The sequence below is a fragment of the Nylanderia fulva genome, unplaced genomic scaffold (assembly GCF_048542155.1).
Source record: "Nylanderia fulva isolate GAGA-0341 unplaced genomic scaffold, ASM4854215v1 Scaffold247, whole genome shotgun sequence".
NCBI lineage: Eukaryota > Metazoa > Arthropoda > Insecta > Hymenoptera > Formicidae > Nylanderia > Nylanderia fulva.
Genome location: NW_028190311.1, coordinates 97,622 through 115,563, shown reverse-complemented (window position 1 = coordinate 115,563; position 17,942 = coordinate 97,622). Strand labels below are relative to the sequence as shown.

General features: G+C 28.6%; 1 protein-coding gene across 4 annotated transcripts; it reads right to left on the bottom strand.

Annotated features, from left to right (window-relative positions):
* Nucleotides 1–435: 435 nt before the first annotated feature.
* On the bottom strand, nucleotides 436–16,351 carry LOC114936343 (uncharacterized). Of its 4 annotated transcripts, none has more exons than XM_029309516.2 (10): nucleotides 16,124–16,351; nucleotides 13,260–14,140; nucleotides 13,027–13,171; nucleotides 11,739–11,893; nucleotides 11,139–11,481; nucleotides 9,343–9,694; nucleotides 5,792–5,926; nucleotides 5,107–5,268; nucleotides 4,006–4,206; nucleotides 436–2,692 (listed from the first exon to the last, which is right to left on the bottom strand). In XM_029309516.2, exons 2-10 carry the CDS (start codon nucleotides 14,119–14,121, stop codon nucleotides 2,075–2,077), a joined length of 2,973 nt encoding a protein of 990 aa, XP_029165349.1. In that variant the 5' UTR covers nucleotides 14,122–14,140; nucleotides 16,124–16,351; the 3' UTR covers nucleotides 436–2,074. The 4 variants fall into 4 exon arrangements, with proteins under 4 accessions (XP_029165349.1, XP_029165350.1, XP_029165351.1 ...); XM_029309517.2 differs by having other exon boundaries at nucleotides 16,151–16,351; XM_029309518.2 differs by lacking the exon at nucleotides 16,124–16,351 and adding an exon at nucleotides 15,858–15,982.
* Nucleotides 16,352–17,942: the final 1,591 nt, after the last annotated feature.

Here is a 17,942-nt window from a genome sequence, read left to right as displayed (position 1 = left end):
CTGGTATTTTAGTTTAGAATTTCAGGTAAAATAAGAAAATTTATGAATGCAATTTTTTAAAATCAGTTTTTCTACTGTATATGCTATCTAATATTTTCTATTCATACAATGGCAAAGAAGGTTTATTAAGAATGGTTGTTAGAATTTAATATAGATTTATTTAACGAGTAAAATTAATTTGGACAATAACAAAGTGCATACAAAAATATATACAAAAATATAAAATAAAAAATAATTTACTGAACGTCTTAAGAAGTATTAATATGTTTAAATATTATTTAAAAAATTGAATAATTTTCTAAAGCAATTTTACAAGACTTACATAAAGTCTTAATACTAAGAGATCAATAAAAATATTACATATTTTAATAAAAATTTAAATATTGCAAATGTATGTAAAACAAATTCGGAATTCCATTGAAATTCGATAAAAACTACCTAAAATATTGATTTTTATTTGAAAATAGACTGTTCGGAATAAATATTTCTACTTTGACAGAGAAACTATTAGATTGTGAATCTAAAAGTAGAACCGTGAGTTAACATTTCCAGTGCGTATAATTTCGCATTTGCGAAAGCAATTTACCAGTAATATCATACGTTTAGAATTTATGTAACATACATATTAATGTGTGTGCGAATATCATTTAATGCTTAAATTATAAACTCAACCGATGTGTAAAATATTTGATATAGAATTTACTGGAAACATTTTTATTTAGAAATTAGGAAATTCAGCGCTGGAAATATTATTATAAATTATATTAAATTGGTATTGATATTGATATAAAATCAATCATTTTGTTTTAAATTTTTAAACTCCTGGGTTTTCGCGGTCATGTTAGATTGTGACGTCAAAGACAAGAAAACACACTCTAATAATTCTTAGACATGATGAGGAGCCGAGCCAGGTAGACATCAGAAAAAGTTTCTTGCATTTTTCATATTTTATATTACATACATCTAACAAATACTGAGTGTCTGGATATATTTAGAAACTACATATAGAAAATAATCTTTAATTTTGATTACTATTTATTTAAAAACAGAAAAGTTGATTGAATCGCATTATGAGATCGTAACATATTTAAATTTTTTTATTTTTTCTAGTCTCGTACAGCTTTAATCATAATATGCAGAAAACAGAAAATGATTAATTTCATATCAATATCAATTTAATATAATTTATAGATCACACGTACATGATCGTGTCTTATTAATTTAAAATTATCCACAGTTGGAAGTCTAGAGTTCAATTAAGCACCTTAAACACACAAGCGTGTGTATTTTATTAATTAATATATAAAAATATTAAATTTCTTTTAATTTACAGTATATACAATACATACGCACGCATCAGGCAGAGAGGTACAAGGTATCCCATAGGAAATTGCTGAAACTAATCGACTGCTTGTTTTAAGGCATACCAGTTATTGAGAAAACAAAAAATGTGATTATTAGCACTTTTTTAATTACTTTTTTCAATAAAATAAACTGGTGTACAAACATTTTATTTATATTAATTAAAAACTGCACTTTCCTTTTTCCAGAGTGTATACTCACAAATCTTATAAATAAATTCCATGATTTTCCAAATACTTTTGTTAAAAAATTCCAAATAAAATTAAGTGAGTCTTAATTAAATTAAGTTTATTTTTGTTACACAATTTTTTAACACAAAATATTTTTTAATATAATAATATACCATATTATATTTTATAATAATATATTATATTTTATTAATAAAATATATTTTAATGTACTTTATATAAATCTAATAAATTATATATTTTTTAAAGCTATATTTGAAAATAAAATCAAAGGGGCAATTTTTTTTAAAATTCCCTGAGTTCAAAATTAATTCTATGAGCATTCCAAGATTTTTCAAGGTAGAAAAAAATTCCCTGAAAATTCCAGATTTTCTAGGTTTTTCCCGAAAGTATACACCTTGTCTTTTCAACACAATTTTTGTTTTCCCAATAACTGTATACATTAAAAAATGACAGTTGATTAATTTCAGCAATTTCCTACGGGATACCTTGTACAAAGAGAGAAATTCTGTCAAGTGCGAGCATTACGTTTTAAAAATATAAGAATTGTAGCTGCACACAGAATAATTGTCCTCCGGTATCGGCTCGCAGTCGTCGTGCCCGTTGGAAATTGCACTCTCACTAGATTTCATTCCCTTAACGCGATACTTGTTCGCAGGCATGCCGGACGTGATGCACAGTTCGAGTAAAGCCCATTCTTGCGTGGAGATCCGCGAGTCCGCCTCGCCGACGGCGCTCACCGAGATGTGACGCGCAGCCACCGGGTTCCCCGTGCTCTTGCACGCGTAATCGTCGACGGAGTTGCCGTTTTCGCTCTCCGCGTGACGAAACGACGCTCTTCGGGTGCAATGCGGCGAATTGTTTATCCTCTCGCGAGTCTCGTTATCACAGTTCCTCGACGTCTGACCCGACTGTGCTACCAGACCGCTGCTGCTCGTCGCTCTTGTCCCCAAGAAGCCGTTATTAAGATTGCCTGAGACGTTTCTGCTTTTATACGACGGTGATGAGTGCGGAGCGGCGTTGTTCTTGGGGTAGACCTTGTTCGTGAAGAAGGAAGCCGGAGGAGCCCAAAAATTCTTCGCGCTCTTCGGACACGGCTCGGACTTTTTGAGCGTAGGCGTCGTAGACATGGAACTTAGAGCCTAAAAATCATCGTACATATGTTAGAAATGTATTAAAGAAACGCTAGTTCAACAGAACAATTTATCATCTTATCAATATTTTACGTTGATTTGTTGGTTCCAAAAATGAAAACTAATCACGTTCGATTGCTACCATCAATAAACGATTTGATCTGCAGCTATTTGAATTTTTAACTATTTCATTCTTTTCCTTATAAGCAAAAGTACGAACTTTATGAATGACCTATATTATAGAATACCTATATACAAAATGTCCCATTTTAATCGATGACTCTGATAATCTTTTTCATTTTAGATTATATAACAAAATGCTTTAAACAAAAGTTTGATTTAAAGGGAGACAAAAATAGCGTTATTGATTTTTTTCTGAAGGATACTTTTCAAGATCATTTGAAAATCATTTAGATTTTTTTAAATAAAATCACCATATTTTTTAAAGATAAATTAATTCCTCGTAAGTTTTGGCATAAAAAATAGTTTGGAAGATATTTTATACTTAACATAATTTTACATAAATTATGAAAAATCTTGTAAAATATTCAGATTTCGATAATCTTGTCTGAATATTTTTATGGGCAAAATAATGAGAAAAATCAATTCATGTACAGAAAACACATAATTGTTTTCAAGCTAAAGTATGTAAATTGCAACTAGCAGTTACATATTTTTTCTTACAAAAAAACTATGCGTTTCTTTTATACCAATTGATTTCTTTTATTATTTTATGCATAAAAGTATTTAGGTAAGATCGTCGAAAAATAAATATTTTACGAGATATTTTATAGATTATGTAAAAATGTTTTGTCAAATTTAAGTATAAAATATCTTATAAACTATTCATTTTTTGGCCATCTTACTCTTATAATTTTTTATGAAAATTACGATAAATCGATATTTTTACAAAATACAAGATGTGTACTCAAATCTTAGAAATAAACCTGAGGATTCCATGATTTTTCAGATACTTTTGTTCAAAATTCCAGGTAAAATTAAAGTATTTTAATATTTAGAATACAATTTTGAAATAAGTTTGTATATGTTATTCATAATTTTTTAACATAAATTAAGTATTTTTTAATATAAGAATGTAATATAGTATTATATTATAATAAAATATATTTGAATATATACTTTATATAAAACTAATATATAATATAATTCTTTAAAACTCTATTTTAAAATCAAAGGGGCAATTTTTTAAAAAATTCCCTGAGTTCAAATCAAATTCCATGATAATTCCAGGTTTTTCCAGGATGTATACACCTTGAAAATAACTTTCTCAACACTGCATTCTATATACACAAACAGCTTACTTTTGGCATCCCAGATCTAATACACTGCGCCAACATGATATCCTCCTCCTCTTCGGAAAGTCCGACATTATCTTCGAAAGGTAAGCGTTTTTTCGTCGTACTCTTTCTCTGCTCTGTATATCTCGGCTGAAGAAATGCCGAGGAAGTTGAAGATGTCTGCATTTTGGGATTATCCGTTTGTGATAACGGTTGAAATCTTGCCTGGAAATCAAATCATCCGATAAGAAAAATTATTTATAACACTGATGATGCTATGAGACTCTGTATACAAGTGAAATATTTTTTCAAATTTTTTACACTTGTTTCTGTTATCAAAATATCAAGAAATCTGTCGTTATTTTCAACTCAAATTGATTTTTTCATTTTCAAATAGCATCACTACGCTTCAGAGCTTTAAGAATTTACAAAGCTGGCTATATAACACAAAAACCACCTAAATTCCTACCTAAATTCCAAATTTTCACAATTTTGTCTACATTTTGAGAAAAATACATGACATTTATAATTGTAGAAATGTTTCATTTAATAGATGTTAGTTATTGTAAACTTCATTTATGTGCAAATTATTGTATTTTTCAATCTGTCCATATTTGTAAAAAATATATTTAATAATAATGTGTTTCCTTTGTTGTATTTTTTTTGCAACAAATTTTTTGCAATTAATAAATTTTTTAAAATTAGTTACACAATTGTAAAAAATATTAAGTATAAAAACAAAAAAAATATTAAAAACAAATAAAAATATTTAAAAATAAAAAATGTTTAGAAAATATTTAAAAACTGCTCAAACTGCTTAACACGATAGAAAGAAAATAAATAAACTATTATAATTAATGTTCTATTTATGTGCCGAGTTTCATCAAAAGCAGACAGATTTATTCGTAAAAAAGTAAGAAAAATGTTTTAAACATATAATCTTAAAATTTGCGCAAAATTTAAAAATTTCCAAAAAATGAAAAAAATCAATTTGAGCTAAAAATAACGACAGATTTCTTCATATTTTGACATCTGAAACAACTTTAAAAAAATGGAAAAATCGGCGTCTCACGTTCCCCGAGGTTTACTTGTCAGAATTAAAAGATTAAAAGAGTAACTACTGACCTTGGGCATCGCAGACTGTATGCACTCCGTCAAAATTGCATCGTCATCCGAATGATTCAAGCTGTCATCAGAAAACTCGTCCGGATGTCTTGATGATAATAATTCTCCACCCAGCGACTTAGGCCTCAATATGCGATTCTTATTTCCAGGGTTGGGTAGTGTCTAGTTAAAAAGATAAAAGTTAAGTTAAAAAGTTAAATTTTAATTTAACTTATTGTTAGTTACATTTTTAGACTCTTAACTTTCAACTTAATTTAGTTACATTTGATATATATATATATATATATATATATATATATATATATATATATAATTATTAACTTTTTATTTAACTTTTTTGTTCGTATACGAAACGGACCATATTTCGTGTGAGTTCGATTATTTCGCATAGAGCTCGGCGTCCTAAAATTCAATGCAATTTACGTGATCATGAGTCTGAAATTTTGTGTAGACACAATGAGTGTTCACATTGTTGACGAATCTGATTCGTCTACGTCAAATGAAAAAGATTTCGATTCGAATGATTTTAAAACAATTTTAACTTTTAATTTTTTAATTACTTTTTATTATTACTTAATTTTTAATTCTATTAATTTCATTATTCATTAACTTGTATCTTAACCAAGTTAAATTTTCAAGGCACTTAACTTTAACTTAACTTAGTTAAAAAAAAAAATTAACTTACCCATCCCTGCTTATTTCCATGATTCGTTTCGACGGGCGAAGACGACGGCGTGCCGCATATGTTAATCATATGCGACATTTCCGACTTCTTGACGAACGGGATACTACTCGTTGGAGGTAGAGTTATTTGTCTCGCCTGTAAATAAAAATGAAAATAATATAAATACACTGCGTTAAATAATATAATATAATTTGTGCAGTGTTGTGCTTAGATGATTTTAACACTAGCTAGATAAAAATATGTATTTATCTTCGATAAGATAATATTGTTTTAAATATATCTAGATAAAAGATAAAATTATATAAAATTATATATAATTTCTAATTAAAGATAAAATTATAATAATTCATCTAAATTTTAATACTCCTTATGTAAACACAGTTATAAAAAAATATTAATTATAAAAGAGATATAAAAATATATGTATTCATATTTTTATTTATAAATTTTTATCGCTTACTATCTAAGTACTACTATTTAAGTATTTTTATGTATTGTGATTCTAAACCAAAATTATCTACAAATTATTTTATATAATTTAGTAAAAATAATACTTTTTTCACATCTAAGATGCAGATATAGATGATACATATTTTTATTATCTATATAAAGATGAGATGCCATCAAAGTTTCATCTAGATGATCATCTATATAATTTTATCTAGATAACAGCAAATACTATATATCTTTAAATACTTTATATAAAAAAATTGGAGTAACAAAGAGACCAAAGCCTGAGCTCAAGATTGGCAAAAAACTTTTTCTTCATTTTAAATAAAAAACATTGATTTTTTTGTTTAAAATAATGTTGTTTATTTTGTGTGTTTTCAAGTAAAATAAGAAAAAACATGTTTTAAACAAGCAAAAAACATTTGATAGTTTTAATCTATGTAAGCATTTAATATATAAAATTAAATATTTTTTGTCGAAAGTGCATAAAATTAATTGTCCCTATAGAGTTATCGTCTCGTCTATTGATACACCACTTTATAATTTAGCAGTTTTTTTACACAAGATATTAATAAAAAGTATTCCAAAAACTGGTAGTTATACAAAAAACAGCTTTAAATTAGTGAAAAAATTTTCTACATTACAGTTAGAGAATAATTCGAGTTTGATTTTATTAGATGTTGTGTCACTCTTTACCAATATACCGGTAGACTTAGTATTGGAAGGTTTATCGGAGAGATGGCAATTCATTACTGATAATTGCAGTCTTAATAAATCGGAATTTTTATATGGCATTAGTCTAATATTAAACTCTACATTTTTTACTTTTAACGATGCTATATACAAACAAACTTGAACTCTGATGGGTTCCCCTCTTTTTCCCATAGTTGCTAATATAGTGTTACAAGATTTGGAATCCAAAACTCTAAATTCACTTATCTATAAACCGTTTTTTTTCCATAGATATGTAGATGACCTTATTTTGTCAGTACCTAACAATTATATTGGCCATACGTTAAATACTTTTAATTCGTTACACCCACGTATACAATTCACAATTGAAAAAGAAAAAAACCATAGTTTGAGTTTCTTGGACATTAAATTAATATCAAAATATAATAAAATTATTTGCAATTGGTTTAGAAAGCCTACGTTTTCTGAAAGGTATTTGAATTTTCTTTCGCAACACCCTATATGTCAAAAAAGAGGCACAATTGTCGGTCTGATTGATAGAGTAATTTTATTATCACATCCTTCATTTCATCAAAAAAATATAGAAATGATTATTAACATCCTAATCAATAATAATTATCCGGTAAAATTCATATTTGACACAATTAACTATAGACTAAAAACTCTAATTTATACTAGAAGTAATATTCCAAACAACAGTCTAAGTCAGTCAAATGACTCTTCTTTGTTTTTTACTGTACCTTATTTACCAAATATTACTGAACAAGTGATAGGTATCACAAAAAAAGCTGACACTAGACTCTCTTATGTAAGTATGAATAAATTAGGGAAGTTTATAAAAACACATAAAGATAAAATATCTAAAGGAGCGAATACTAATGTAGTATATAAAATCAACTGTAAAAATTGTGATGCTTTATATGTGGGTCAGACTAGCAGAAAATTGAATACTAGGATAATGGAACATAAAAAACACATCAACAGAAATTGTTCTAATAAATCAATTGTTACTGATCATAGAATAGAGTTCTCCCATGATTTTGACTGGAATGAAGTGAAAATTTTAGATAAAAAACCTAATATCGGAAATGTTATATATAAAAAGACAATCTAATGGATTGAATCTACAAAATGATACTGAATATTTGCCTGATATATATAATAACATTATAGAGTCTGCCAAAATTATCAGGGTTTAAAAATAAACCTTGATATAAAAAGGTAAAACACCGAGTTACTGTCTCATTTGATATCTGAGAGTTATGACGGTTGGACGTTTTGTTTTGTCTTCACTAAAAACATTTAAAAAGATGTCGGATCTGATACTTGAAACTTCTATAAAATAATCATCATTTTATTTGAGTGAGTGTGTAGTGCATTTTACTTGGCAGATTATAGTGAATAATCACAGATATTGTTTATTTAGATCTCAATTTAATGCTTAACAACATTTCAACATAAAGATTTAATCAAGATATCTCCCTTGACCAGTAAATCAGGAAATCTATACTCATAAGTGATTGCATGGTACGGTCGCTCGAACTCAGTATGTATCAGTAATAGTGGTTGTCATACACGATGACTTGTTTAGCAACATATATAACGAGATCTAAAGCTGACTTTATATATATATTATCTTGACATTGTTAATAACAGTCTTTAATGTTTAATATTACAATTCAATTTCTAATTAAAATATTTTTATTGCGCTGAAGAAGGCTTGAAATGTCAGCCGAAATGTTCGCAAAATGTTTATTTCTTATGTATTTATTATTTGGTTTAAATGAATTTTATTAATATCAACTGTCAACTGTATTACGTTTAATAGCCCTTCTTTGTTTACAATTTTTAAATATTTTTTATTTTGAGTTATTAATTTTAAAATTTATTTAATTTTAATTTATTTAATGTGTATTATTTTTTTAATTAAAGGAATTACATTATTTTATTATTTGCAAGAGATAAAATGTAAAATGCAACGTGTTATAATTAAAGTTTAATAGTTTGTGCTTTGTGCAAATAGCCTTATATGTACAATATTTAATATATTCAATTATATTAATTATTACTTAATAATTAATATCCAAAAATAAATATTCTGTTAAAATAATACTTATCTTATTATTTTTATTTCATTATTTATATTTATATTTTTAATTTTATATCTATAGGTTACACATATATCAATATAGATAAACTAAAAAATTTAAAATAAAAACCTTTTTGCAACGTCTATTGGTTTTTGTTTTTGTTTTTCTTTTTTAAATAATCATATATTTTAATTGCAATGTTTTAAACATGTTTTAATCAAACAGTTAAACAAATCGTTTAAAATACTAACCCTGCCTGACCTTCTGAGTCCTTTCTTGTAAGAGAAAAAAGTATCAGATCGAAGAGAAATTAAATACCTTAGGTATGCCCGATTGAATGCACTCGTCTAATATTTTCTCGTCCTCGCCCGAAAGATTGGAACCTTCGTCGAATAAGTCACCCCTGTGACAATCGATTTCGGCCGATCGATCTTGGCTGTCCGGCTCGATCTTCTCCACGTCTTCCTGGACACTTGGCATCGAGAGAGCGGACAGATTGGAGTGCGATCCTACCGGGGAGATATCCGCGGGCGTATCCTCCGTGCAATACACGTGTACGGTGTCCGAGGCGACGGTGTCCACCGCGGTCCTGTTCGTTTTCAGAGTACCACTGATGGCCGGACTCTCCGTCGGAGTTTCGTGCTGAATCTTCGACAGGGATTGCCTGTACCTGTAAATAGGATTTATTATTATTTTATATGAAAAGAAAAAACTTAATTAAGAATACTGGATCCTCATATTAGATTGTGACGTCAGAGGCAAGAAAGCACACGCTGAAAATTCTTAGATGCCATTTTTAAGGTGATGCTGGAGCTGACTATCTGTAAAAATTTATTGACCAAATGTTACCTGCAATTTTATTTTTATTTTTATTTTTTATTGCTTATATATATTTATATTATGTACAATATCCGGAAACCTATTGCTCTTTTTTATGTTATTACTTCAATATTGTATATATTTTACGTAGATCTGACTTGTTTGTGATTTTTTAAAACTAAACCTCTAAACTCAATTTTAAAGGTCTCCTGTCATTCTTTCACATGCCCTTCTTGTCTTCCTAAGCTTATTTTGTACTTGCAAACTGTATAACTTTAATATAAAATAAATATTTATATTAATTGACAGGTTGTCGGTAAATTTCCAAATTTTTTTCTTTTTTTTAAATCAAAGATGAAGATCTATGCCTTTATTAATATATGTATTTTAATCTCTGAAAAGAATTTTTAATTTTATAAAAGCGATAAAAAAAAATAAACAAAATTACAAATTAACATTTCGTTGGTAAAATAGAGTAGGTTCCAGCATACTCGATCCTCATGTTAGATTGTGACATCAGAGGCGAGAAAGTACCCGCTGAAAATTCTTAGATGCCATTATTAAATGAAAAGATATTTCAAAATGGCATCTAAGGATTTTTAGCCTGTTTTCTCCTCTCTGATGTCACAATTCAATTTTTATAGAAATACACTACTAAAAAAAAATGAGGAACACTTTCCTATCCTTAAAAATCGTATTATTTTCAAACTACTAAAACTTGATGATAAATCATCATAGACATAAAAATAAAAAATACATTTAGAAGCTAAAATTTTAACTTTAGTATAAGTTTTTTTACAGGGTGTATACTCAAATCTTAGAAATAAATTCCCTGAGGACTCTATGATTTTCCAGGTATTTTTGTTCAAAATTTCGGATAAAATTAAAGTATTTTAAATAATATTTAGAATACAATTTTGAAATAATTATTTGTTATACATAATTTTTTAACATAAATGAAGTATTTTTTTAATATAATGTAATATAGTATTATATTATAATAAAATATACTTTAATATATACTTTATATAAAACTAATAAATTTTATATTTTTTGAAACTATATTTTAAAATCAAAGGGGCAATTTTTTTTAAATTCCCTGAATTCAAAATAAATTTCATGATAATTCCAGGATTTTTCAAGGTAGAACAAAATTTTCTGAGAATTCCAGGTTTTCCAGGTTTTTCCAGGGAGTATACACTCTGTTTTAGAACTCTTGAGTATATTTAGAATTTGAGTTGATTTAGATATTTGAAAAAATCATTTTATTTGATCTCTCTGGACTTCCTAATTACCTGTTAGTTTGCATTCCCATATTAATACAGGCAGCCAACATATCCTCGTCGTCCTCCTCATCGCCATCGCTCACTTGTTCCTCTTTCTCTTCACTCTTCGAGTTGCTTATCGTTACGTTAAGCATATCGATCTCGAGTTTATGAACGTCCTCTTCATCTTCATCGGGCACTCTCTCCAATTTACCGTACATATTTGTATCATTAGGTATTTTGACTTCGTCGTCAATTGTAAGGGAACTCAGGCTTGTTGCGCTGGAAAATTCAACGGGCGTCGATTCTACCTTGAAAGTAGCAACCTCATCCTCGAAAACGCTATTGATTGTGATTTGCGGTTTAGAAAATGCTGCAACAGAGAGAAATATAAAATTTAGGTAATCTTTTTTCAACAGTGAAATGTTTTCCACATATTATTCAAGATCTTAATTTAAAAAAAAAATTCCCAAGTCTAAAAGAAATGACATGAGAATTTTTAAATTTTTCAAAATAAAAAAAATCCTTGATTTTACCAATTTTTCCAGATTCTAAATCCAATTATTGTTAATGTTATTATTATCATATTTATCATAGCATTGGTAAGAAATGACATCATTAATAACATACATAAATGCTGTCGAACTGTAGGTCTTACTGTCTCTTCTTGTAGTTTTGAGGAAAATTCTGCATTCTGAGTTTTATGATTCCGTGGACTAGGTAAAGCTGTCTGGGTAGGTGAGTCTGGCAATTCACTGGGTGAAACTATACCACTGGTCCTGCGACTGAAAAGATAACAGAAAATAATTTTATTTTACTAAATGGAAAATTAAAGATTTAATAAGCAAGTCGAAAGGAGGATGTTAAAAATAAACCATTTTTGTCCCAAAAGTGGAACATAAATCAACCATTGGAAACTGTTTTTGAAATCTTCTATACAAGCAGGAAATAACAATTATTTATCCACTAGGTGCGGGGAAAATTTTGAAAATCAAGATTTATATCATCGATTATTGGAAGTCTAAGATTTTTAAGCTTTATATTCTTGATATATCTTCAAAATAAAATCAATTATACATTTATATATTGAAAAATAAGTAATATATGTAGAGAATTTAATGTTTTAATTTACATAATTTACATTATACATATAAGGTGCCAAAAATTATGAAACAGTTGAATATTTCATAAACTATGCATTTTAGAAAAAAAATGTTTATTTTTTTAGACTTGGGAATTTTTTTCAAACAAAATTATAGCACTTAAAAATATCTATTTACTAGTCTTATCAGTTTTATCATAGATAATGATGGCAAGATCAGGGTAAGATTATCTTGAATTTTTTAAATAAAATCACTAAATTTTTTTATGTAAATCGATTCCTTACAATATTTTGCATAATAAGTTACAAAAGTAAAATGGCCAAAAAATGAATATTTTACGAAATATTTCATAATTTATGTAAGATTATGTAAAATTAAAATATCAATCTCATAAATATTCACTTTTTGACTAATTTTACCCTTATAACTTTTTATGCAGAATATTGCGAAGAATCGATTAATATAAAAAAAAGTATAGTAGTACTATTTGAAAGATTCAAGATGACCTTTCTCTAACCTTAGCATCATCATCTATGACCAAACTGATAAGACATGTAAATAGATATTTATAACTTTTGTTTAAAACATTTTTTAGCTTAAAAATCTTAAAGGTTAAAAATCTTTATATGACTTCCAATAATCGATAAAAATCTTAATTTTTATATTTTTTTCTGGTGGACAAATAATTGTTATTTTTTGCTTCTAGAAGATCCCCAAAAAGTTTCTAATGATTGATTTAGATTCCACTTTAAGGTCAAAATTGACTTATTTTTAACATCCTCCTTTATAAAGCTAATATTTAATATACAATTTACCTAAAATCACTAACCACAGAACTACGATCATCGTGAATCGAATGTTGCTCAAACCCACTCAATGAGCCAAGCGAACTGGAACGCGAAAACATTAAAGGAGTTTCTTCCGCGTAATAATCCTGGCCACTGAATGTCACCATTTTTCCTGAAATATACATCACATAATTACATATAAAAATATTTTTTTTTCTCCTCGTGTTAATTTTCCCTCAACTTGTCATCCAGATACAAACCTTCTTTATCCAACACACGTGGAGTATTCTTGCGCTGGGACAGATTATCATTTCCGGAAGACAATTCTGCTTGATTATTATTCAATTCCAGAGCACTGTGATCCTCACTCTCTTCCAGTTCTTCTTTATTCACGGAAGGTGATGGCGAGTCTACCTTGGATATAACTCCTGGAACGTTATTCTGAGAAGTCATGGCACTACTCAGGGAACTAAGCGAATTGGCACGCGAGAAACCGTGCGACGTTTCCTCCTCGTAATAACTTACTATCTTCTCCGGAGTCACTTGGCCAGGATTTAGGATCGCGGTGTCCTTCGGGTTCACCTCCTCTTCGAGTTCCTTCGTCATCAGACCGTCCTGTTCGTCGCAGTCAGGTGTCTCGGGCTCCTTGATGAAGGTCACAGGGCTCTTCCTGGCCATTTCGATCGGCTTTTTCGGCATCTTCTTCAGTAACTCACTCTCCTTCGCGTCCTCGACTCGAAGATCCGACATGGACGTGGCCGTGGAGAAGTTAAAAGGTGTCTCGTAGGGAGTCCCCTCCGTGCAGTAGGTCTTGACAGTGTCCTCCTGCCCGCTGACGGGGAAGTACTCAGCGCCCTGCTTCTCCTCCTCGTCGTCGGTCTCCTCCTCGTCGTCCTCGGCGTAACGCAGACTGTAATCCGTGGGTTGGTCGAGGTCGGTCTCGGCGTAGTCGCCAAACGGGTCCACCTTGGAGTCGCGCTCGCCGTACACCTTCTTCGAGGCGCGACGCGGCCGCTGAACGTCCGCCGACTCGATCAGCTGATTCTGCACCGGGGCGACGTTCCTCTCGGTGTACTTCTTGCTGTAGTCGACCGGCTGATCGTTCACGTCTTCGTCGTCCATACTCCGGGTTTGCTGTTATCTAAAGAAAATTATATTGTAACTAAATATAAATATATATGTAATATGATTATATATGTAAACAAATTATATAATTATATATATCTAAATATAATTATATAGTAAATAAAATTATACAGTAAAATCTAAATAAAATTATATAAATGATCATCTAAATGAAACTTTTTGGCATCATCTTCTTACCTTTATACAGGGTAATCCTGAAATAGTGGTCAAAATCAGAGATTGGATTGGGCTCGTCATAAGAATAAAAAGTTCTCACAAACGTTAGTCCAAAAACGTATCCTTCAGGAGTTACGATTCATTTAATTATCAATTTCGAAGAATGAATACTTTTAAACTTTTGATCATATTTACTATAATTTGTGCTTTTTCAATTAATGTGTTCAATAAGTAACTTAATCGAGTGATCTGTTGTCACAATTGAAATCTATTATTATTGTTCAAACACAAAGGCAATACTTCAAAATACGTTTTTGGACTAACGTTTATGAGAACTTTTTCATTCTTATGACGAGCCCAATTCAATCCTTGATTTTGATCAACTATTACAGTACCACTCTGTACAGATAACAAAAAATATGTATTATATACATCTGCATCTTATTGTTAGATGAAAAAGGTGTCCGCTTATAATTTAAAGAAAAACTTATTTAAATAAAATTATCTAGATAAAACTTTTTGGCATTATCTTATTTTTATATAGATAATAAAAAATATATATTATCTGTATCTGCATTTTACAAGATGGAAAAAAGTATTATCTTTACTATAGTATCTAGAATTTTCAGATAATTTTAGTTTAGAATCATAGTACAAAAAAAAATACTTTTAAATAATAGAACTTAAGTAGTATAAGCAATACAAAATAAAAATATGAATACATATATTTTTACAGTTACATACATTTTATATATGTTTATACATACATTTAACAGTTTTTTTACATATATTTTTATAATCCTTTTATAATTTACATTTTTTTATAATTGTGTTCACATAAGCAATCTTAAAAATTATTATCTAGAATCGGCATATAATTTCATTTTATCTAGCTATATTTAACATAAAATCATCATCTTATCTAAAGGCTTGTCTACATAGGCAGTAAGCACTTCAGAGTGAAGAGTAAGCAGTAAGCAGTATGAAATGGGATTTGCTCATTTTGTTAGGAGTAACAAAATGAACAAATCCCATTTCGTAGTGCTTACTCTTCACTCTGAATTGCTTACTGTCTATGTAGACGAACCTTTATTCTTTCATGTCATCTCTATTGGGAGCGCCATATTTTGTGCACAAACAAACTGCAGAACTTTTGTATTAAATATGTATTGTTATGAGCTGATGCACGAGGCCAAAAAACTAATTTTAGTAATTTTTTAACTTTTGTTTTTTTTATACGAAATTACAGCGTTACCCGTTCATTATTATCAGTACTTTAATTAATTGTGGAGGATTTTTCAATCTATATAGCCAATAAAAAGAAAAGCCCTTGAGCTCAAAGTCGGCTTGAACTCAAAACATTTTTATTTCATCTTTATCTAGCTAATTTGAAAGCACAACACTGTCCATATTACACTACAGATTCTGACAGGATTAATTAGTATTTTTTTGTAAATATTTAATGTCTTCAACCAGTTTAGTCAAATTATGATTATTTAGGCACAGTTAATTAGTATTGTCTAAGTTAAGGTTACAATATCTAAGGAGTCACTTACATTAAGCCTGTTCTACAATTGCGTAAACGTAGTTGTAAGTGGTTGTACGGTATCGTAAAAAGCAGTTTTAAACTATTACTACCGTTTGCAAACGGTAATAATAGTTTATTCAAACCATTAATAGTTTATTTAAACCATTACTACCGTTTGCAAACGATAGTAATAGTTTGAAACTGCTTTTTACGATACCGTACAACCACTTCCAACTACGTTTACGCAATTGTAGAACAGGATTTAGATAAGCAGAAATGTCAGAAAAATCTCACACGATGATCGAGAATCAAAGCTGTCACCCTAGCGTCTTCTTTTTCTTTTCTCTTTGTTGTATCTTCGTCCGCTGACGGGACAAAGTAAAAAGTAAAGCTAGCTGTGAAGCGGCCTCTTTTCTCATAACATCCACCATTCACAAAACCACATAACCATTAACCACAACCTCTTCTACCGTCATAGAAGATGGAATGAAGAGAAGGCGTAATTTAGAAATATTTTATTCGCTTCTTTGCTAGGAACCCTAGAAATCCAATTTTTCTATTGGACACCACCAGACGTTTATGTTACTAGACTGCTAACTCCTTGTGGGTTTAGATTCGACTTATAAATCTATTTATTGACAGTTTTTTTATTACCTGAAATTATAAGCTAACGCAGTTTTTTTTGTTAATTTTAATCAGGGTTGAGTAATAACTAGTAAATTAGTTAAAAGTTAAAAAAAAGTTAAAAAATTAATAAGTTTAGTTAATTTAAAATTAATTTTTAACTTTAACTAATTATTTTTGACCTTAAACTTTATTAACTTTTTTCCTAAGTTACATTTTTAAAATTTCTGAATATCATTATTGTTTTTTTATAAGTTAATAAACGTATTATTTTTAAATTAAAGTATTATTAATTTCTATGTTTATTTACTGTCATCAATTGTAATTACAAAAAAATATTTCTATATATAAAGATTAAAATTTCTTTGTTATTTATTGTTATTATAAATTTGAAAAGAATTAACAAACAATAAAATTCTAACTTAATATAAATAATGTTTTAATATAAACAATATACAAATTAACATTTTATTTAACTTTAGTTCATTTAATCTTAATTGAACTTTAACTGAGTTCATTTTTTATTCATGCATTTTTTAACTTTATAAGCGCATAATTATATGATTTAATTATATATATATACATATAAAAGGCAATAAGAGCTAATTAAGTTCTTTCATTAATATTTATTTGTGGAAAAAGATTTATAACATAAAATATTAGACTTAAATAAATTCGAACGTTTCGATTGCCTTTTTCAACCTTCTTCAACGCATCATTTAAAATTAAAGATTAATAGAAATTAACAATCAATTATTCATAACTGTCAATATAATAAAACTATACAAAAACACAGTTATTCGCATAAAACTACGTCAAGCTATTTTTTTAAAAAACGAAATCAACGCTTTTTTAAAGCATGAGCATTTTTATATATTCTATTCCTCGAATCGTCATTTTATGTAATTGTCGCGAAACAGATCTCTCGCTAATCGTTCGGTTAGGAGGTCGGTTGCGAATTTCAATAACAGCAATTGTTAATATATGTCTATAAAATCATTGTATACGAAAAATTAACATTGAAAGATAAGTAAATTAATAAAAATAGACTTACAATTAAATCAAGTAAGATATTATATTGTGACGTGAAGGCTTTCAGATGTTGATTGCTCGAGGTTACAATAACGGATGATTTTTATCTCTCAGAGAGATGACCACACAACGGAGAAAATAGTTAGTTGTTTATGTTTTTTAACTTTCATATCTTAGGTAGTCTATGTATTATATCGTCATAAATTACTGGCAAGCCATCAATATCTGTTTTTAAATTAAGACTGTTATTTTGCCTTTTTATGAATATCATCTCTGAAATCAATCTTTTGTTATATTGTGATTCTTTGTCAAGTATTTCTACATCGTCCCAACTAAATTCATGATTATGTTTTAATCTATGGTCAGTGATTACAGATTTTTTTACATTTCTATGTATATTAGATCGATGTTTTGATATTCTGCTAGTAGATAATTTCCTACTAGTCTGACCAACATA

Coding starts and splice junctions, on each gene's coding strand:
- LOC114936343 (XM_029309516.2), bottom strand. CDS start 14,121: ATGGACGACGAAGACGTGAACGATCAGCCGGTCGACTACAGCAAGAAG. Junction 9,695..11,138: donor ATGGGAATGCAAACTAACAG/GTAATTAGGAAG, acceptor TCCTATTTACAG/GTACAGGCAATCCCTGTCGA. Junction 2,693..4,005: donor TTAGATCTGGGATGCCAAAA/GTAAGCTGTTTG, acceptor GATGATTTTTAG/GCTCTAAGTTCCATGTCTAC.